Source organism: Dermacentor albipictus, chromosome 5 (assembly GCF_038994185.2).
Source record: "Dermacentor albipictus isolate Rhodes 1998 colony chromosome 5, USDA_Dalb.pri_finalv2, whole genome shotgun sequence".
NCBI classification, from domain to species: Eukaryota; Metazoa; Arthropoda; class Arachnida; order Ixodida; family Ixodidae; genus Dermacentor; species Dermacentor albipictus.
This window is the reverse complement of record NC_091825.1, coordinates 46,138,278-46,161,189: the sequence shown is the minus strand read 5'-3', so window position 1 is coordinate 46,161,189 and position 22,912 is coordinate 46,138,278. Positions and strand designations below refer to the sequence as shown.

General features: G+C 51.4%; 1 protein-coding gene across 1 annotated transcript in view; it reads right to left on the bottom strand.

Moving 5' to 3' along the window:
- Positions 1-22,912, bottom strand: part of LOC135900510 (dentin sialophosphoprotein-like) — a 48,565-nt gene that overhangs the window by 6,398 nt on the left and 19,255 nt on the right. Inside the window, exons 7-13 of the mRNA XM_070539377.1 lie at positions 18,591-19,228; positions 18,171-18,530; positions 17,994-18,122; positions 17,358-17,813; positions 16,830-17,309; positions 16,098-16,781; positions 14,803-16,049 (exon numbers count right to left, since the gene is read on the bottom strand). Coding sequence (XP_070395478.1) covers positions 14,832-16,049; positions 16,098-16,781; positions 16,830-17,309; positions 17,358-17,813; positions 17,994-18,122; positions 18,171-18,530; positions 18,591-19,228 — 3,965 coding nt within the window. The 3' untranslated portion in view covers positions 14,803-14,831. The remainder of the gene's footprint in view (positions 1-14,802; positions 16,050-16,097; positions 16,782-16,829; positions 17,310-17,357; positions 17,814-17,993; positions 18,123-18,170; positions 18,531-18,590; positions 19,229-22,912) is intronic.

The following is a 22,912-nucleotide window of genomic DNA, read 5'->3' as shown; positions in this document are numbered from 1 at the left end:
AAAGCGCTGGCGTAATCAATGAAGCGTGCGAGCAAAGCCAAGGTGGCTCGATGTGGTGCCATCATGCATGGCGCGAAGAGCAGCAGTACGCAGGGGTTCGGGAACACGAGGAGCAAAGAAGCGCCTTCGGCAGTGTAATTCTTTTCGTAAAGCAGGCCGTCACACAGCTTGAAGGGCGTTGTCTGACCAGACGTGAGGGCAGCTTCCAATAGGGGTATGAGTGTAGGATCATGATGTTGTTCACACTTAAAGGTGCTGAGGTTGGGAAACTCGGTAATTCTGGCAAGATAGTCATCGAAGTTGTCATCCTCAGCGATGGAGTGTGGTGACTGGAGACGAGACAAGCAGCCGGCATCGGTACGACACCAACCGCTCTTGCGGCCGACAGAAAATGTATATCCTTGAAGGCGTAATGCCCAATGTGCCAGCTATTCAGAAGGATCCCGCAGTCCAACAAGCCGGCAAAGAGAATGATGATCCGTCGCTATCTTTAAATGGCGACCGTACAGATATGGCTGAAACTTCTAGATGGCGAAGACTACTGCCAGGCATTCCAATTCGGTGACAGTGTAATTTCTTTGTGTAATTCGGTGACAGTGTAATCATTTTGTGTCCCAGACGATTCTTAAACAAAACACTCATTACAGAAGCTGTAGCACCGGTATCGACTAAGGCATAAGCATTTAAACCATTAACACAGACACGCACTTTGTTTTTGCGCATGGCGACAGGCGGAGGACTACTTGACCGTCTCGCGACCTCACCTCCATCAGACGAACCAGCTAGCTTCCCAGCTGGGATGGTGGTGAAAGTGAGCGACGGCGAGGTGATGGCGAGCTACGATAGCCGGTCGGAGGAGGAGTAAGAGTTCGGTCGGAAGCTGAAGGCTCACGCCGGGATGCGCGTTCACGCGGTTGTCGTCGAAGGGTCGAGGCGGTCTGACTCGGCGCACTCCCTTGGCCTCCAGACTGATAATCGGATATGCCCGAAACTTGCTGCTGCCGTCGGCCACAACACCTGGCGATATTTCCACGGATACCGCAGCTCAAGCAAATAGGTTGCTCGCGGTTCACAGGATAGTCATAAAATGGGGCCTGGGGCTGGCTATACCGGGGAGCAAGGCGTTGGGGTGGTGCGAACTGGCGACGCTCAAAGGTACGCGAAGGATGCCGGTACTCCGCCGTGTCAACGCGGACGCGTTCATTGTGCAAAGGCCGAATGTCGCTGTTAGTTTGCAGTTGGCAAATCACCGGCTGTTTAAGACTGCGTGCGTCAAGCGTGCATTGGGGGTACTTCTATCCTGCGTCTCTTCCTCCTCACCTTGTGCTAGAAAGTGCGCCAATTCTTCTTTAACGAGTTGACGTACTAACAAGGTGATGTCGTGGGAGGAGGAGACGCTTGCGACCGTCGTCACGTTGTCAAGTTTACCAAGCTTTCGCAAAACACGACGCGTCTTCAGTGCCTCAAAAGCCCGGCAGTGACGTTTCAGATGAGACGGAGTCCACAAGTCCTCCTTTGATATAAGGAAATTGTAGACATCTCCAGTGATGCCGTTCAGAAAATGTCCAACCTTATCTTCATCTGACATGCCCGTGTACACAATTCTGCACAGTTTCAATACTTCTTTAATGTAAGTTATGCATGTTTCTCCAGGCAACTGTGCTCAACGCGAAGCCATATGCTCAGCCTTTTTCAAAGTGAGTCTCCGAAGCAGCTCTTCATTTCGTCAACGAAACTTTCCCACGCTGTTATCGTGCTTTCGTTATTATCGAACCAGAGAAGTGCGGTCCCGGTGAGAAATAAAACGACGTTAGCAAGTCGGGGCGTTGCGTTCCACCCATTATGACTGCTTACCCTTTTATAATACTTCAGCGAGTCGTCAACATCCTCATCAGCTTTGCCGGAAAAGGTGCGCGGTTCTTTCTGAGGGATTCAGCAGATGGCTTGCCTTGGGTACTCACTGTCATCGTGTATGCTTGTGTCATGGCTGCCACCAGCCGCATGTGGTTCGTTTATGTCCTTATCTTCAGGTGGTAGTCCGAGCAAGCGCCGGCTTCGTCGGATGGTACGTAGAAGATTTTCCAGAGCCCCGAAAGAGTGTTTTCAGCGTCTTCGTCGGTGACGGAGGATCTTTACCAGTTCGACGAACAGCGACCGCACCTCAATTGGTTGCTGCTTTTAGTTTTCCGGATATGGGCGGACGGACCTGCCCCGGACTGACCCAGTGTATGCTTGGCGCTGCGGCGGCAGGTGGTAGCGGCCTGGTGAGGCGAACGCCACGGTCGTCGATGACTCCACTGAGTGGCGGTAAGATAGTTGGCGATATCGCTAGGGCATTCACCTTGCTGCGGGCTCGGAGCGCTAAGGTGATCCCTCATAGTCCCATTTAATGGTATAGGCACCGGCTGTAGATGTAGCCAGCTTCTCCGCAGTGATAGCAGCACAGCGGACGATGGTCGGGGACGCACCAAACGTCGGTCTTCCTTGGAACACTACGCTCGGCGAAGGTCGGGACTGCTGGCAGCGGCGGCGATGGACGGCGGAATTGCGACGTTTCGGAGCCCTGGCGCGGGTGCGGAGGGGGACTACGCTGGCACGCGACGTCGACCTATGTCATCGCTTCTGGCCGGGGTTGCGGCGACTGGGACTGCGCCTGAGGAACTCCAAGTGATCACTGTGGACGACGGACTTGTGGCAGTGGACGACGGATCACTGTGGCGGTGAACGACGGAATTGCGGCGTTTCGAAGCCCTGGCGCGGGCGCGGAGGGGGCCACACCGGCACGCGACGTCGACCTATGTCATCGCGTCTGGCCGGGGTTGCGGCGACTGGGACTGCGCCTGAGGAACTCCAAGTGATCACTGTAGTTCCTCCTTGACTATGTCAGTGACCGAGGCCACTCGAGGTTGCGACGAAGGCAAGATCTCGAGCAGTTTTTCACGCACAATAGTCCTGGTGGTCTCTGGGAGGTGGTCGGCGCCCAGTGCTTGGATGGTGCACTGCGGCTTGAGCATTTGGCGGTTATATTGCCTGGTGCGAATTTCCAGAATTTTCTCAATCGTCGATGCCTCTGTCGAAAAGTCAGCTATGGTCTTCGGGCACCATTTCCCTTGTGAAGATCGCTATGGTCTTATTGGGTAGCTGCACTCGGGTTTCTAGAAGAGCTTGAGCTCGCTTTTTGCACACGACACTTGTGAATGTCTGCTGAAAGCCGCTTCGGAACAGATCCCACGTCGTCAAGGTGACTTCTCGGTTCTCGAAGCACGTCCTGGCGGCGTCTTGCAAAGCGAAAAAGACATGGCGCAGTTTGTAATCACCGTTCCAGCTGTTAACTGTAGCGACCCTTTCATACGTCTCTAGCCAGCTTTCCGGGTCCGCGAATGCTGAACCACGGAACGTCGGTGGCTCCCTGGGCTGCTGCAGCACGATCTGTGTTGGCGACATTCGGGCTGTCATTGTAGCTGCTGTCGTGGCCGTGCGCTTCCTGGTCTTCTCAGGCAGAAGTCCATGCTCTAGGGCCAGCCGCAGCCTACGGACAGCTCACTGGTCACTGGCGACATTGGTGTTGTCTTCGTGGCTTGGGTTTAGATCACGGCTGTGCGGTGCCATTCGGTACATGAACGCACTAGCACCCGGCCTAGGAAACTCGACCACTCCGGTGGCGGAGGTAATTGGCGCCATCCGTCGGGAGGGCGGGAAAGCAAATCCGCTTCCCTTGTACGACCTCCTAGATCGGCGCGCGCCCGCATTCGCGAATCCAAGAAGTCGTGCCCTTTCACCCCTCCTCTCAACTCCTGTCCCCTTGCCCTCTCTAGCAACACCCTCACCTTCGGCTGTCTCCGCGCGCGCCCAGCGGCCCGCCGCCAGCTTAGCCCGCTGCATGACGTTTCATGTTTCGTTATCTGGTGTTATAGCGAAGCGTGCGCTGACCGGCGTAGGTAGTTTCGCCAGTTTCGTGGGCCTCGATAGCTGAGTGCCTGTGCTCCACGACGTTTCACCCGTTTCACGACTCGTACCGCTCGTGCATCGTGCAGTGGTGCACGAATACCTCAAAAACAAGCCCTGCAAGGTTGTTCCGGGTGACTAAAGACAACAGGTGAACGCGCAGACCCAAGGACATGAGACGGCCCATAAACGCGAACACAGCCCAGGCCATGTGTGCTCCATGAGCCTCCGGACGTCGTTGCGCCTTGATTGTGCTACACTTCCCTCTTACCGGTAGAGCAAGCTGACAAATAGATGATCCTCCTCATTGTCACCTGGTCTATGACTTGTGTTTTTCTTTGCCAAGTCTCATTCTGCAACTTCAGTAACTTGCTTAGCTTTCCATACCGCCCTCAGTGCTTTTGTTGTGTGTCACGTGCTACAAACGTACTAACAGCTGAAAAATTACTGTTGGTATTTGTAAGCGCGAAGAAAGGGGTTTAACCTAGGGGCCCGATTTTTATTAGTCATACATAATAACCCAAGAAACACTGACCCCAAGGACAACATAGGGGAAATTACTTGTGCTTAATAAATGAAATGAAGAAACGGTAAATTATTGAAAATTAAAGTGCGATGAAAAAACAACTTGCCGCATGTGAGAACCGAACCCACAACCTTCGCATTTCGCGTGTGATGCTCTACCAATTGAGCTACCGCGGCGCCGTTTGCCCATCCACTTTCTTGGGTACTTATGTGTCCTATCCTAGAAGAACCCTGGGAGTGTTAGCCAGCGCCACCACTCACAGACCTTGGCGGCGGACGTGGAAAGTCCTTTTTGCCCCAGGCGTCACGAGAACGTGATCTTCGAAATGCGAAGGTTGTGGGTACGGTTCCCACCTGCAGCAAGTTGTTTTTTCATCCAGTTTATATTTCCATTATTTATCGTTTCTTCATTTCATTTATTAGGCACAAGTAACTTCCCCTATGTTGTCCTTGGTGTCAATGTTTCTTGGCTTCTTATGATCTGTTAGTGTTTGTGTATTATCTAAGTAATCGCCGATGAGAAAACCGCGCAAACAACCTTCATGTGCAGACATGATAGGCTTTTTTTTTCTGGAAAGCATGAGCATTGCAAGTGTCCTAAATGCACATTTTTGCAGTTCGTGTTTATTACACAAAGGCGTGCCCAGTAGGTACGACTTAGTGCCTTAATTGACGTAATTTTATTGCTAAGCATTGCATTCGGGGCGAAAGAAAAGTCGTGTTGTTGGCTTATTTTACCTGGTCTTTGATTTAGGAATATGCCTTTCTGCGAATGTTTTCTATGTGCTGCTGCAAAAGCCGACTAGCTTCTGTGCCCCTTGCCACCGGCACTCAAGTTGTGGTCAAGTGCAAAATAATGTGGTAATGTGTATTTCAGTTTTTAGTACAATGTAATTTTTGTTCTGCCATGTCTCTCATTTTGTTCAGTAGTAATGAACATGTCACGGATTTCATACACTTTCGTGAAGGTTTATAAGCAAGCTCTTGTTCTTTCTTTTTTTGGTATGGCTCTCAATCAAACAACCTTAGCATTTTATTCTATTTTTTAGGTATCTTGTGTGTCGTTTTTTCCATTACCAGTGAGTTTTCCCTTTCTTTAGTTGTCATGACGATGTCAGACACGTCGTCCAGTTTTGTGCAATATCTTAGTGCATATATCAGAAGCACGTCTACATACTGGTATTGAGGGCGTTATATAAAATCTTGTTTTTTTATGTGTGTGTAGATGAAACCGCCTTCGCCTTTTCTAGCGTTTTCTTTTGTTTGTTTTGTTATTTCATTGCCTGTGAACTTTTGTGATTAGTACTCATGTATATGTCATGCACCTTTCACTCTTGTTCTTTGTTTCAGCGTGTGTGTTATAAGAAAAATGTTTTCGGAAAGGAAATCAATAAAGCGAGACCAAAGATCTGTTGTGTTGGAAGTGGAATTTTTTTATATCCGCGCCCATGCTGGTATAAGTATGGGCAAGACTGCGCGCGTGCCATCGCATAGCCCATGGTGCACCACGTACCAGCTCGCAAGCAATGCCAATGCGCGGCGTAGCGCGCGCATTGGCATTGCTTGCGAACTGGCTCATGGTGCGCCGTAGCGCGCGCGCGCGCGAGCGATAGGAAAAAAAACGCAGAACTCGCCGCGTACAGGCAAAAACAAAAGTAAGCGGTGCGCAAGGCATGGTGGGAGCGTAGCGGGGGGGGGGGGCATAAGAAAAAGAAAAAACGCTAGAGACAGGAGGCGCCACGCAGCTGCTGTATCTGTTGCCATGGCAACGTAAACAATCGTATGCGCCGCCATTTTGCTAGAGCATCGCCCTCCTGTGAGGGCCGTAACTGAAGGGGACCTTGACGCTAGCGTCGAAAGAGCGTCTGCTCGAAAACAGCCAATGGCCGCCATGCAGAGATTCACCCCTGGGCTAGCACCTCCACCAGATGTCACGCAGTAGTGACATCTGTGGCAAACCTGTGATTGACGAATTTAACTTTGTTGGGCGAATTTGTGCCCACAAAAGCAAGTTACACTCGAAGCACAGCGATAGCGGCGACATGGTTGGCGATCGTCAAAATCTGATCAGCGGGTCAAGCGCGTCGGCTCATATACATGAGTCATCGAAGGTTCCAGAGAACTTGTTGGTGCGCGGATGCCTTTCAGAAAGTACTACACTATTCGCGTCATGCATGCATGTGTCAGATTACACAAGGTTCGGTGACGGCATACAGCGGATAGAACCATCGATGACATTCCAGAAACGTCCGATACATGCTGGCGCGTCCAGCGCTGAGCGAGAATATTTCCCAGACGGCGTAAAGCGGTCCTCTGAAGAAAACTAAACAAGTACACGTGTCAGTATACTAGTAGGGGCACACTACCCTTTGTCTCGTATGCCTACATGTGAAATAACAAATAAATTATTAAAAACAAGTACTCTCTGTATTCATATAGCAATACAGTGAGGAATACGAATAGTACATGACCGGGGTAGTTGGAGAAGTATGGGAGAGGCCTTTGCCCCGCAGTGGGCGTAACCAGGCTGATGATGATGATAATAATAATGATGATGATTACTCTCTGCATTACAGCTTTTTTTTAAATATCTACACTACGTTCTACTTCTCTTTCGGAAGCAGATCGTAAGAAAACTGAACTACACACACAGCTCACGCTTTGCTCCATGGGCCAAAAGGAGTAGTCATGGACAGACAAATGGTTTTTTTCAACTTTCAGAGCAAGTCTTATTGACATTTTAATATACTTGGAATCAGTGACCAGCAGAAGTCATGCTGCGCTTACGGCATAGCAATGAAACTTTTTTTCTCAATATCAATTCGCTTAATAAACATAACTGTCTTCCTTATGTCGACTGAATGCATTATAACAAGACGAGTGCATAGATGCGTAATCGTTTTTACGCAATCTATAGAAAGTAGGCTTAAGCTAGTGCTTTTCTTAACCGTAAAGTGCGCGCCCTATTTAAAGCATAAAGGAAAATTTGAAGCAGCTTGTCTTCACCTCAGCCGGCTTCAATTCTGCGTATACACGAGAACACCATGTCCAGGCGGCGCGCCTCCTGACAGCGTTCCCAATGTGGAAACGTCAAGCAGCGTGGTCGCGCCGTGGTGTAGTCTCCGCTTTGTTTACATTGTTTCATGCACGCTTTTCTTCGCTTCTCGTGCTCACTGCGCTCCGTTTTCGACGGTGGCAGATCGCGTGCTTGCGCAACAGCGATGCAAAGATTGCAGTGGGGTTTCAAGAAGGTTGCCGACGCCGACAGCTTTTTTTTCGTGGCGGCAATCTCACAAAAGGGGAGCATCTGCTTCCGCACGTGTACGGCGTTGAACAAATTCTGGATGGTGATGTGACAGTGACGGCCAAGTGCGTGTCACAGATGTCCGACGTAATCGTATACGACGTCAAGTTAGAGGTACGCACCAAGTTCGGAAATTTAGCCCCTTTTATTTCAAATACTACATAAGTCACTCTGGCAGCAGGAACTTCTGTTGTCATACTACTCGACGACTGCAGATCCATTGGGCTGCTTGTTGATGGTTCTGTCGCGTCAGAAAGGCATGTTCTGGAGTCTGTTTCACATGTGTCTTGCTGCTGCTCAAAAGCTGTGTCGCTGAAGTACGAAAGCACGGGTGCCGGTGGTGCTGACTGCTGAAAGTCTGCTGTGATTGCTCTTGGTCTGTTAGACGCCGCTCCCACTGCATCGCAGAGAAATGAGACAGTATGCGTACCTACTTCTTGTGGGAAATAAATTGCTCCCAATAATATGTTTGTAAAGGTAATGTTCCTGTGATTGTGGGAATATATCAATCTACAAGAGTGCTGCCACTACAAGTTATGATACTTGCACACTGCCAGTCATACCTTTTCGCCCTCTCTCGATCTGGTGCTTTCTTTCTGTACACATGTAGAAGATGGTAGGGATGTATGATGTATGCTGACTAAGGTCACTCTTGCAGTTGCCAACGAAATGGGGGCTGCAAACTCGCGTGCTTTTTGATGGCTCCCAGGTAGTGTCCTCAGCACGTAAGCACAGAAAGAACACATGCGTTAGGCACCAATAAGCATGGCGCTATACTAACGAGAAAGACCCCCTTCCCATCTTCAGCAACGTGGCCTAGCTTATAGCTCCTTATACCCTCTCACTTTAGGTTCAGGCAAATCACAAATTAACACGTTTTTGGCAAATTGCACACGCCTTTAATATATGGAGATTCGGAGATGCCTGTAACTTGTACTGCCTATTTCTTGTCACATAACATCACTGCATGGCGCGAAGAGAACTGCATTATTATAAAGCTAACGAAGTAATCTGGAAAGTTGGGCGAGTTGGTAATTAATAATCGTACCGTGTTGGTGAAGCGACGCACTGACCAGTACAAAGCGAGTGTTGCAAGCACAGCGAGTGTTACAAGCACAGCGAGTGTTACAAGCACAGCGAGTGTTACAAGCACAGCGAGTGTTACAAGCACAGCGAGTGTTACAAGCACAGCGAGTGTTACAACCACAGCGAGTGTTACAGCCACAGCGAGTGTTACAAGCACAGCGAGTGTTACAAGCACAGCGAGTGTTACAACCACAGCGAGTGTTACAAGCACAGCGAGTGTTACAAGCACAGCGAGTGTTACAAGCACAGCGAGTGTCATGTATTCATGTGTGTGTCCGCCTTGTCCTGGTCAGTGCGCTGCTTCACCAGAACACTCAAGCAGTTTCCTTCCCAGAGTACACAAAGTCCTAGAGCACAACAGCAAAAGGCACATCTGCTTAAAATTAACAATTTAACTACATAGACGCATATTGCCTTATATCATGCTGCAATAAATATTTAATGTATATCAAGCATTATTTAATGCAGATTGTGGAGTCATTGTAACTAATTGCATTAGTCGGCAAGGTATCTTTTCAATGCTCATGAGAAATGGCTCGTGCAGACTGCTCCGCGAAATGAATGGAGATCACGTTAATCAGGGATTAACTTGGGACCAGGAGCACGAGCGCAAGCATTAGCGATACATGCGTCACCAAAGCAAATCAAGTTCCTCGTCGGGCGAGCAGCTAAAGTAAGCTCGCGGCGATGGCCGGCTACTACAGGAAACGAATATTTTTGGCAGGAAGAGTGCATCAGGAAGAATGTGCAAGGTGGTAATAACCTCAAAGCATGCTTGGATAGTGTGAACTTAGAAAGCATGGGCAAACAACAAACATAACGCGCACGTCTCGAGCGGCTGCTTTCCGATCTGCCACTTACCGACGCACGCGACGACCGCGGCTTGCATTAAATATGGTCTGCTACCACACAAGAGTAGCACGCGGCCCCTTTCGTTAAGTGCGCAACTAGTAACATAAGTTGCAGCATTTGGAAAAGGGAAATAATTCTCTTGAGCTCGTCCATGCCGATCCCGAGGGAAGCCACAGTGTAATCAACTAAATTCGGGGGTTCTAAGTGCTGTTGTGCCATTACCACAAGCCCGGATTCCGAATCTGCAAGATGCAGAATCTATCCTGCGAGCGCCCAAATTCTCCCTTGAAAAGTCAAGATGCTGAGCCGTCAGGCAGCGGTGTCCTGCGGGAGAAGCATCGACAGGCGACGTGTTCAGACGTGTCAGCGAGTGCCAGACAGCCCGGCGCCGCACCTCCTCTTGCATGGAGGTCACCGCGCGCGCGAACTTTGAACCGGGTGGCCAGCGCGGTCGCTGGTTGGACCTCTCGGACGACCGCCGAGTGATGACTTTGTATTGGGCCGTTTGAGTGACAATGGTTCCTCGGGGATTATAAAAGACGCGACGCGCCACCTGAAAAACAGGATCCGCCGACCCACCGGGAGACAGTGTCGCTCCCGACTGGGGTGAGATGTGTCACGCGTTTTCGCCGGACGTCGCCGTGCGGGAACAGTCGCGTTTGTGCGAGCTCTCGGCCCCAGTGCCGATCCGATCTTGTCCTGTACAATGACCTGTATATAATGTATAAAATCCCTTTCGTTATTCTCATCGACGCCTGGCTCGGAGTCTTCGCTACCAACGCTCTGTCACGAAACGGGTGACGAGCGCTACGGGACCACAAAGTCGTAATCGTGGTGCAGCGGTGCAAAGTCCGTAACAGTGGATGGCAGCTACGGGATTGACCGACATCAGCTACCTCGGCGCGGTGAGTGCCTGAAGTTTACCTCAAACACCAGACTTTCTCTGACACAGGTTATAGTAGCTTAGGGAAGGATTTGGTGTTGCATTGTGATAACCTTGTGTGTTTCAAGCCTAGTAAGAGCGTTTTGAAAACCAGGGGATGCTGAGGGGGTAAACAGGGCAGTGTGTGAAATACTTGCATATGTCTTACTAGTAGTGTTATAGTAGCGTACGGCAGGTATATTCAAAAAGGGTAAACAGCAGGAGGACAGTGTGAACGATGGAGAAGTACAAGGTGAAGGAACTTCTCGAAATTTGTGAGGAGTAGGGCATTGAGTTGGGCTCAACCAAAAGAAAGAATGCGATCCTTGAGGTCATGAGGACTGGGGACGTAACGGCTGAGGAAGCCGCAGAGGCCTGGGCGGATATCAATGAACGTCGGGAAAGGGAGGAGAAGGAACGTTGCGAGCAGGAAAGGAAAGAAAATGAACATCGGGAAAGGGAGGAAAGGAGAGAAAAGGAACGTTGCGAGGAGGAAAGGGAGGATAGGAGAGAGAGGGAATGTCGCGACCACGAGCTTAAAATGAAAGAGTTGGAAACCCGAAATAACTCGCCGGCGCCTAGTCTCACTTCTAACGTTCCAACACGCGATCAACTTCCACCCTTTGTCGTCGGAGAGGATATGGCCAAATACCTCGTGAAATTTGAGCACGTGTGCGAACGGAATAGCATTGAGCGATCCCTCTGGGCACAGAATCTGTTAGCGTTGCTTCCTGGGGAGGCATCAGACGTAATAACTTGCTTATCGAAAGAGGCGTTTCAGAGCTACAGTGATGTGAAGGAAGCGCTACTGCGGAAGTACAAATTGCCGCCCGAAGCTTTCCGGCAGAGGTTCCGGTATGCAAAAAAGGGCAAGGAGTCGAATGTTGACTTCGCGTTTCGTCTAAAAGCCGACCTGGTGGAATGGCTGAAGGGCGAAGAGGTTTACGACGACCGCCACAAAATCGTCGAATGTATCGCGTTGGAGCAGTTCTACCGTTGCATTGATGAGGATGTCAGGCTCTGGCTGCAAGATAGGCTAAAGGAGGTTAAGCTAAACAAGGCAGCAGAGTTAGCGGAAGAGTATTACACCCGCCACAGCTTGCACAGCAAGGCAGTGCGCGCAGAAAAAGCTGATAGGAGAGATGGGTTTTCCGGGAAGCCCGACGAACGGAAGCAAATCACGCGTCGCGAGTTTCGGGAAGACGAGTCCCTTCCCAAAGAAACTGTAAGGGAAGGACAGAATGCATCTCAGAATGATGACGATGGTCCGAAACAGCGAAACGATACGACGCGTTCTTTTGAAAAACGGAAACCGTTAACCTGCTACAATTGCAAAAAGCAAGGGCACATCGCTGCGAACTGCCCAGAGAAAATTGCTTTTGCAAGAAAACAGCGAAATGATACGACGCGTTTTTTTGAAAAACGGAAACCGTTAACCTGCTACAATTGCAAAAAGCAAGGGCACATCGCTGCAAGCTGCCCAGAGAGAATTGCTTTTGCAACGATACAGGAAACTCACAAAAACATACGTCTATTGGAGCCCTATGTGCAGGAAATTAAGGTAAACGGCAAGAAGTGCCGTGCACTTCGGGACTCTGCAGCAACTATGGACGTTGTTCACCAGTCTTTCGTCTCCTCGAGTGATTTTACGGGAGAGTGCGCTAGGATACGGCAAGTGGCCGAGGAGAGGAGTGTCTGTTTACCGATCGCAACGGTTGTCATTGAAGGAGAGTTTGGGAAACTTAACACAGAGGCCGCTGTGTCTGCCGCCCTCCCGGAGCACTTTTCCTACCTCTTCTCAAATAACTCGGAGCAGCTGCTGAAGGATCAGGGCAAATCATTCTTTGCTGACGTGGCGTACATGGCGCTCACGCGATCCAAAGCGCGCCCGCTGTCGAGGGAACTTGACTTTGCGTCGGTGAGCGAAAGGCGGTGCGGCACACGCACTGATCAAGGTAACTTGAGTGGCGAGCAGTCACGGGAGAGGCAGAGCTCGGAGGCTGGCCTAGAGGAGCGGGTCCTGGAAGTGAGTGGGAGTGACGCGTGCAGTGCTAGCCGCGATATAGACGCGACGCCGCAATTAGGCGACGCGGGCTCCACACTCGCTCCGGTCTCCGCCAGCTGGCAGGAGCAGGCTGCAGTTGAAAGGGAAACTCGGGTTCGCGAGCAACAGGAAGATTGTTCACTAGCCGATCTGAGGAAGAGCGTCAAACGGGGAGTGAAAAAAAAGAGGGTTTCATTTGGCAAGGAATCTGGCTTATTGTACCGCCGCTACACGGATAAGCAGGGTCGCAAATATAAGCAGCTTCGGATTCCGCAAAAATATCGCCGGGAAAAATGAATGACCTCATTTGCTTCCTCAGTAGTATGTTTTCGGTCCAAGTGATTTCAAGGGGACCATTCCATTGGTCATTATTATTGTTGATTATGAATTGTTCGTGATATTTTGATGTGTTGTTAATTTGAAAACTGGTTGTTTGAGCCTTGTGTGCTAGATCGTACACCTGCCTCTTGTTGCAGCGGGAGCAAAAAGGGGGGGGGGGATAGCAATTTAGTTAGGTTGATTTGGATTATGGCCTTGTCTGGTGTTTGACGGGAGACAGAGGGCACTTGTTCGTGTTGGGTGTTGCCTTTTGCCGGTCGGTTTTGCAAGCTGCAGAACGACCAACCGGGACCATTGGCGAGAAGCGAGGGTTTAGGAACGATCCGAGCGGAGCTGGTCGAGGTGCCTTGGCGACAACGCGGTGAGCAGAGCTCCTGTCCTGGCGAGTCGGACCTGGGCACCTGAAGTTACCTGGCGTCCCGACACTGGACGTGAACTTGGACGAGCCTGACGAACGTGCGCGTCTGGCATCCGAGCCACGTGGAGGCAGCTCGTCTTCCCGGCGCCTTATCTGAGGGCGGGGATGCTGTTGTGCCATTACCACAAGCCCGGATTCCGAATCTGCAAGATGCAGAATCTATCCTGCGAGCGCCCAAATTCTACGTTGAAAAGTCAAGATGCTGAGCCGTCAGGCAGCGGTGTCCTGCGGGAGAAGCATCAACAGGCGACGGGTTCAGACGTGTCAGCGAGTGCCAGACAGCCCGGCGCCGCACCTCCTCTTGCATGGAGGTGCGGCCACAAAGTCGTAATCGTAGTGCAGCGGTGCAAAGTCCGTAACAGTGCCAAGACCATGCCAAAACTATGCCAAAACCACGAAATCATTATGAGGTACGCTGTAATGGGGAGTCTCAGGAATAATTTTAACCTCCAGGGGTTCTTTAACGCGCACAAAAATCAAAGCACACGGTAACACGGGTGTTCTGGCATTACGCCCCTATCGAAATGCGGCCGCCATGGCCGCGAATTGAGCTCGCGTCGTCGAGCTTAGCGGCGCAACACGCATGCATTTACAATGCGCTACGTCCGTCCACGTCCTGTCCTTCCTTAATATCGTCTGTGTAAAACTGAGCGCAATAGAACCATGAACGTTCACCAACTAGCCCTCTTCATTGCTTTACTAAATGCATTTACCGCTAAGAAACGGCGGATGTCACCACAATTCAAATACGCGACACGACTAAACAAACGGCCATGCACTAAAAACAGGCATATCCCTATTCCGCTTTCATCGAGCGGCCGTGACATTGCACGAGAATACGAAAGTATGAGACTTACTTGACTCGGCGCACTGCAGTTATCCATGCTTGTCGTCGGCCCTCTTCGTACCACTTCCCCGGAAATGTGTAGAACTTCACGGGCGGCGTATGACCTCTCGTGTTTTCGAGGCTGCTGTGGCAATCAACAGCACAGCAGTATTGTGTCCCAGCTTTCCTGGCTGATGAGGTCGTACTCGTCATCGCAAACACCATGCGCACGAGCGCTGCCACCTCACAAAACACGGGCACGCGCTAACGCATCGACGACCCTCGAAACTTCCATCGGTCCGCTAGGGGAGCGCGCGCGGGCAAACCTTAGGTTGCCTCGTCTTTACTACTGGGACGGAAAACGCAAGAAAAATAATAACAAACCTCGTTTTCTGCCATTTCTTCTATTCGACGCTGCTGTTGACCATCCTCACTTCTCAGAAAGACTAGACGCTGAACGTGTAAAGGCAACGCAAAAGCGGAAAAGAGAAGTCGAGCCAAATTTTCGGAAACAAACACACTAGAAACGCTGCTAGCTTACTCGTTGTTGTTGTAGGTGTTGTCCTTGTTTTAGGCGTTGCTGTAGGCGTTTTTGTTGACGTTGTAGTAGGCCTTGTAGTAGGCGTTGCTGTAGGCGTTTTTGTTGACGTTGTAGTAGGCCTTGAAGTAGGTGTTGCTGTAGGCGTTTTTGTAGGCCTTGTTGCCGGACTTGTTGCCGACCTTGTTGCCGACCTTGTTGCCGACCTTGTTGCCGACCTTGTCGACCTTGTTGCGGGCGTTGTTGCGGGCGTGGTCGTCGGCGTGGTCGTCGGCGTTGGTGCAGGCCTTGTTGTCGGACTTGTTGCAGGCCTTGTTGCCGGACTTGTTGCCGGACTTGTTGCCGGACTTGTTGCCGGACTTGTTGCCGGACTTGTTGCCGGACTTGTTGCCGGACTTGTTGCCGGACTTGTTGCCGGACTTGTTGCCGGACTTGTTGCCGACCTTGTTGTCGACCTTGTCGACCTTGTTGCGGGCGTTGTTGCGGGCGTTGTTGCGGGCGTGGTCGTCGGCGTGGTCGTCAGCGTGGTTGTCGGCGTGGTCGTCGGCGTTGGTGCAGGCCTTGTTGTCAGACTTGTTGCAGGCCTTGTTGTCGGACTTGTTGCAGGCCTTGTTGTCGGACTTGTTGCAGGCCTTGTTGTCGGACTTGTTGCAGGCCTTGTTGTCGGACTTGTCGCAGGCCTTGTTGCAGGCCTTGTTGCCGGACTTGTTGCCGGACTTGTTGCCGGACTTGTTGTCGACCTTGTTGTCGACCTTGTTGTCGACCTTGTTGCGGGCGTTGTTGCGGGCGTTGTTGCGGGCGTTGTTGCGGGCGTGGTCGTCGGACTTGTTGCAGGCTTTGTTGCCGGCCTTGTTGCCGGCCTTGTTGCCGACCTTGTCGACCTTGTTGTCGACCTTGTTGCGGGCGTGGTCGTCGGCATGGTCGTCGGCGTGGTTGTCGGCGTGGTTGTCGGCGTTGGTGCAGGCCTTGTTGTCGGACTTGTTGCAGGCCTTGTTGTCGGACTTGTTGCAGGCCTTGTCGGACTTGTTGCAGGCCCTGTTGTCGGACTTGTTGCAGGCCTTGTTGTCGGACTTGTCGCAGGCCTTGTTGCCGGACTTGTCGCAGGCCTTGTTGCCGGACTTGTTGCCGGACTTGTTGCCGGACTTGTTGCCGGACTTGTTGCCGGACTTGTTGCCGGACTTGTTGTCGACCTTGTTGTCGACCTTGTTGCGGGCGTGGTCGTCGGCGTTGGTGCAGGCCTTGTTGTCGGACTTGTTGCAGGCCTTGTTGCCGGACTTGTTGTCGACCTAGTTGTCGACCTTGTTGCGGGCGTTGTTGCGGGCGTGGTCGTCGGCGTTAGTGCAGGTCTTGTTGTCGGACTTGTTGCAGGCCTTGTTATCGGACTTGTTGCAGGCCTTGTTGCCGGCCTTGTCGCCGGACTTGTTGCCGGACTTGTTGCCGGACTTGTTGCCGGACTTGTTGCCGGACTTGTTGCCGGACTTGTTGCCGGACTTGTTGCCGGACTTGTTGCCGGCCTTGTCGCCGGACTTGTTGCCGGACTTGTTGCCGGACTTGTTGCCGGACTTGTTGTCGACCTTGTTGTCGGCCTTGTTGCGGGCGTTGTTGCGGGCGTTGTTGCAGGCGTTGTTGCGGGCGTGGTCGTTGGCATGGTCGTCAGCGTGGTTGTCGGCGTGGTTGTCGGCGTTGGTGCAGGCCTTGTTGTCGGACTTGTTGCAGGCCTTGTTGTCGGACTTGTTGCAGGCCCTGTTGTCGGACTTGTTGCAGGCCTTGTTGTCGCACTTGTTGCAGGCCTTATTGTCGGACTTGTCGCAGGCCTTGTTGCAGGCCTTGTTGCCGGACTTGTTGCCGGACTTGTTGCCGGACTTGTTGCCGGACTTGTTGCCGGACTTGTTGTCGACCTTATTGCGGGCGTGGTCGTCGGCGTTGGTGCAGGCCTTGTTGTCGGACTTGTTGCAGGCCTTGTTGCCGGACTTGTTGCCGGACTTGTTGCCGGACTTGTTGCCGACCTAGTTGTCGACCTAGTTGTCGACCTTGTTGCGGGTGTTGTTGCGGGCATTGTTGCGGGCGTGGTCGTCGGCGTGGTCGTCGGCGTGGTCGTCGGCGTTAGTGCAGGTCTTGTTGTCGGACTTGTTGCAGGCCTTGTTGTCGGACTTGTTGCAGGCCTTGTTGTCGGACTTGTTGCAGGCCTTGTTGCCGGACTTGTTGCAGGCCTTGTTGCCGGACTTGTTGCCGGACTTGTTGCCGGACTTGTTGCCGGACTTGTTGCCGGACTTGTTGCCGGACTTGTTGTCAACCTTGTTGCGGGCGTTGTTGTCAACCTTGTTGCGGGCGTTGTTGTCGGACTTGTTGCAGGCCTTGTTGTCGGACTTGTTGCAGGCCTTGTTGTCGGACTTGTTGCCGGACTTGTTGCCGGACTTGTTGTCGACCTTATTGCGGGCGTGGTCGTCGGCGTTGGTGCAGGCCTTGTTGTCGGACTTGTTGCAGGCCTTGTTGCCGGACTTGTTGCCGGACTTGTTGCCGGACTTGTTGCCGACCTAGTTGTCGACCTAGTTGTCGACCTTGTTGCGGGTGTTGTTGCGGGCATTGTTGCGGGCGTGGTCGTCGGCGTGGTCGTCGGCGTTAGTGCAGGTCTTGTTGTCGGACTTGTTGCAGGCCTTGTTGTCGGACTTGTTGCAGGCCTTGTTGTCGGACTTGTTGCAGGCCTTGTTGCCGGCCTTGTTGCCGGCCTTGTTGCCGGACTTGTTGCCGGCCTTGTTGCCGGACTTGTTGCCGGCCTTGTTGCCGGACTTGTTGCCGGCCTTGTTGCCGGACTTGTTGCCGGACTTGTTGCCGGACTTGTTGTCGACCTTGTTGTCAACCTTGTTGCGGGCGTTGTTGTCAACCTTGTTGCGGGCGTTGTTGTCGGACTTGTTGCAGGCCTTGTTGTCGGACTTGTTGCAGGCCTTGTTGTCGGACTTGTTGCCGGACTTGTTGCCGGACTTGTTGCCGGACTTGTTGTCGGACTTGTTGCCGGACTTGTTGCCGGACTTGTTGCCGGACTTGTTGCCGGACTTGTTGCAGGCCTTGTTGCCGGACTTGTTGCCGGACTTGTTGCCGGACTTGTTGCCGGACTTGTTGCCGGACTTGTTGCCGGACTTGTTGCCGGACTTGTTGCCGGAGTTGTTGCTGGACTTGTTGCCGGACTTGTTGTCGACCTTGTCGACCTTGTTGCGGGCGTGGTCGTCGGCGTTGGTGCAGGCCTTGTTGTCGGACTTGTTGCAGGCCTTGTTGCTGGACTTGTTGCCGGACTTGTTGCCGGACTTGTTGCCGGACTTGTTGCCGGACTTGTTGCCGGACTTGTTGCCGACCTAGTTGTCGACCTAGTTGTCGACCTTGTTGCGGGTGTTGTTGCGGGCATTGTTGCGGGCGTGGTCGTCGGCGTGGTCGTCGGCGTTAGTGCAGGTCTTGTTGTCGGACTTGTTGCAGGCCTTGTTGTCGGACTTGTTGCAGGCCTTGTTGTCGGACTTGTTGCAGGCCTTGTTGTCGGACTTGTTGCAGGCCTTGTTGTCGGACTTGTTGCAGGCCTTGTTGCCGGACTTGTTGCCGGACTTGTTGCCGGACTTGTTGCCGGACTTGTTGCCGGACTTGTTGTCGGACTTGTTGTCGGACTTGTTGCCGGACTTGTTGCCGGACTTGTTGTCGACCTTGTTGTCGACCTTGTTGCGGGCGTGGTCGTCGGCGTTGGTGCAGGCCTTGTTGTCGGACTTGTTGCAGGCCTTGTTGCCGGACTTGTTGTCGACCTAGTTGTCGACCTTGTTGCGGGCGTTGTTGCGGGCGTGGTCGTCGGCGTTAGTGCAGGTCTTGTTGTCGGACTTGTTGCAGGCCTTGTTATCGGACTTGTTGCAGGCCTTGTTGCCGGCCTTGTCGCCGGACTTGTTGCCGGACTTGTTGCCGGACTTGTTGCCGGACTTGTTGCCGGACTTGTTGCCGGCCTTGTCGCCGGACTTGTTGCCGGACTTGTTGCCGGGCTTGTTGCCGGACTTGTTGCCGGGCTTGTTGCCGGGCTTGTTGCCGGACTTGTTGCCGGACTTGTTGCCGGGCTTGTTGCCGGGCTTGTTGCCGGGCTTGTTGCCGGACTTGTTGCCGGAATTGTTGTCGACCTTGTTGCGGGCGTTGTTGCGGGCGTTGTTGCGGGCGTTGTTGCGGACGTTGTTGCGGACGTTGTTGCGGACGTTGTTGCGGACGTTGTTGCGGACGTTGTTGCGGGCGTTGTTGCGGACGTTGTTGCTGGCGTGGTTGTCGGCGTGGTTGTCGGCGTTGGTGTCGGCGTGGTTGTCGGCGTGGTTGTCGGCGTGGTTGTCGGCGTTGGTGTCGCTTTCGGAGATGTGCTGGCGGGAACAGTCTTCGGAGCCAGAGTCGATAAGGTCAACGATGTCTTCGGGCTCGTCGTCTGGTTAGGTTGCGAATAATTTGGTGCTCTAAGTGGAGCACCAGGATTGTACGCCCCAGGCGTCTTGTTGGCATGCGCATCTATAAAAGACAAGTATTAAGCGTGGATATTAATCACTAATTGTACCTACACCATGAAGAAGTACAAAACGCGCAGGTTCAGAGCCCGCACGTTAGCTATTAACACTACTGCTGTATTTATTTATTTATTTATTTATTTATTTATTTATTTATTTATTTAAAATACTTTCAGGGCCCAGAGGCACTACAGAGAGGAGTGGGAAAGAAATGGCAAGGCGTGCAGCAAACAAACAAACAGAAGTATTACAAGGCGTCATGTAAAGCGATCTTGAACTGGTGGTCATCAGCAATGCTGGCGATTGTGGAGGGAAGGTCGTTCCATGCGACACTTGTTCTAGGAACAAAAGAGTCATTACACAATTTTGTGCGACAAGAAGGTAGCCCCACCTTGAAGCGATGATCGGTCCTTGAAGAAATGTAATGCGGTGGATGAAACAAAACGTCCTTCATCTCGTTGTTATAATAATACATTTTATGAAAAAGGCTGAGGCGCGATGACTTTCGACGCAACGAAAGGTCAGGCAAGTTTAGAGTTTTCTTCATAGATGTGACACTGGAATGACGTGAATAATTCGACAAGATGAAACGTGCGCCGCGATTCTGAATGGCTTCAAGAGTCTGAATGAGTGTAGTCTGAGTAGGATCCCATATGGCGCATGCGTACTCTAATTTAGAACATACCAAGGTTTTGTAAAGTGTTAACTTCAGGGACGATGGGGCATCAAAAAAGTTTCGACGCAGATTTCCAAGCATGCGATTGGCGTCGTTAGTTACATATTCTACATGCGTATTCCACGATAGATTAGAAGAAATGTGAACACCAAGGTATTTATAGCTGTCAATAGATGGTAATAGAATATTATTGAGGCGGTAAGTACGCGGACAATGATTAGTGCTGTGGCGAGAAACCTGCATACTTTTACATTTAGTTGTATTAAGTGTCATGAGCCATTGACTGCACCATTCAATTACCCTATCCAGATCATGTTGCAGATTGAGATAATCCTCGTGGTTAGTAATTTTCTGGTAAACCACGCAGTCATCTGCAAACAGTCGGACAGTTGAGGAAGAAAGCCAAGTAGGAAGATCATTAATATAAATCAAGAAGAGCAGAGGGCCCAAAACGGACCCTTGCGGGACACCAGATGTTACGGCAGAATTACGTGAAGAGAAGTCGTTAGCCGTCACATACTGACTACGGTTAGAGAGAAATTCCTTAATCCATGCTAGTACATTGGGGTCTATGTTAAGTTGATTAAGCTTGAAGATAAGTAGATGGTGTGAAACGGAGTCAAGTGCTTTAGCAAAATCTAAATATATGCAATCAGTATCAACGTCATGATCCGCGTTAATAAACAAGTCGTTAGTAAAACATAACAATTGCGAGGTGTGTGACCGCCACCACACACCTCGTGCGGCGGGTCGCGAACAAGAAAAAAGGAATGAAGGAACACAACGTTACGAGGCTGATACAGGCGTACGCGCTGAGCCACATAGCGTACGTCGCCGCATACGCCGACTGGAACAGGAGCGAAACCGACATGCTGAACGTGGCGATCCGCAGGGCGTTCAAGACCGCCCTGGGAGTACCTCAGTACACGCCAACCCACAGGCTCCTCGAGTTGGGCGTACACAACACGCTCGAGGAGATCGCCGAGGCGCAGAGAATCGCGCAGCTGGAGAGGCTGTCGAGCACCGTAATGGGAAGACGAATCCTGGACTTGCTCGGGATTCGATATCACGAGGCGCGTGGACTGAAAGAATCACTGCTACCGGCAGTCAGGGACGCCATACAGACGGAAAACATGCCGAAAAATATGCACCCGGTGCATGACGCGCAAAGACGTATACGCAGGGCGGTAGCAATCCTCGAGAAGCATGGAAGACAAGAAGGCGTCCTCTTCGTCGATGCAGCCAGGTACCCGCGGCCAGTCGGCGACTCTGATGGCGACGAGGAACGTCGACCACCACCGCCGCTACAAGGGAATGTGCGAGGCGAGCCGCAGTTACCAGCACCACCACCCCTACTGTTACTACGACAACAACGGCAGCAGCAACAACGGCAACATCGACACGGCCGACCGACGGCGGCGGCGCCCGCCTTTTCCATGGCAGTCATAGGTACAAAGGGAACGATCCGAGTCACGGCATCAGCGAGGCTGCCGTCGGCCGAAGCAGCGGAAGAGATGGCCATAGCCCTCGCGGTACTCCCCGGAGGTGCGGAGGATAACCTGATTATCAGCGACTCCAAATCAGCGATTCGAATTTACATCAAAGGTTGGGTGTCCGCGGATGTGGCGCGCATGCTCAACGCCCGGGCCGGGGACTTCGGATCCGGCACTATTACAAACAAGTCCCTCAAGTGGTTCCCCGCGCACGTCGGGGAGCTTGGCAGTAACAGCAACAATGACACCAACATTGCTAACGGCCGAAGACGCAACGACACTCCACCCAACCACAACGAGCGCGCCCACCTCGTCGCGAGGCAGCTAGGTAATGTAGACATCTGTAATGACTGTTGAAAAAGCTTTGACAATATCAGTGCAGAATAAACTTGTGTACACTTCAGCATTTTTGATGAAATACAATCTGGACCGGCCGACGAAGACACTTTTAAGTTGACAATCAGCCTTTCGACACCAACTGCATCAATAGCGATATAATCCATTGGGAAGGAGTTGGTTTTTGGTATATGCGGTAATATTGTGCGAGTGCTCTTATGAAAATGAGTAGCAAACGCATTGTTCAGAACATTGGAGCACTCGCTTTGAATTACTGAGACATCAGATTGGATTAACTAAATGTGTGTCCTTTTAGTACCGTTAATAATGCTCCAAAATTTACGGGGATTAGAACGAAGTAGCAAAGGAAGAGTTTTATCAAAGAATTCCTTCTTGGCTTTTGAGAGCGCAGTACAGAATTCTCTGTTAAATTTTTGACAGCAAGACCAGTGGTCCATTCTGGCTGTGAATTTTGCGCTTCGAAATATCCGCTTCTTTTTGTTGCGCATGCGCTTTAACATGTTATTGAACCATGGTGAGCGAGTACATGATGAAACTTTCCTTTTAGGTACAAAACGATCAATAAGAGACAAGAGTTTGTTTTTATAGAGCAACCAGTTGTCCTCAACCGACCGCTGCTCAAAACCGGCGAAAAACCTATCAGCAAAGACCTGAAATTCCCCATTCATTCCAGTTACGTATGTTTTGCCGTAGTCTTGGATGACCCTAGTTTTTTTCTTCTTAGAAATATTTGCCCGTAGAGTGAAGTGAATTATCGAGTGATCGCTAATTCCCGGTGAATGAGTTAAGCCGGTAGCTAGGTCGGGTGTAGTGGTAAGTATTAAGTCTAGAATATAAGAGGAAGTGGAAGTTATGCGAGTGGGAAAGTGAACGAGCTGAGTTAAGTTGAAGTCGTGACAAAAAGTTAAAAATTATTTGCTTTCAGCTGAGTTGTGTTTTAAGGAAACCAAGTCTCGTTCCCATCTGATGTCAGGAAAATTGAAGTCGCCAAGTAAGAAGAGGGGCGATTTTGGGTATCTGACGAACAGCTGATTGACAACATCGTGCAGTTCATTAGAGAACGATAATGATGCAGTTGGTAG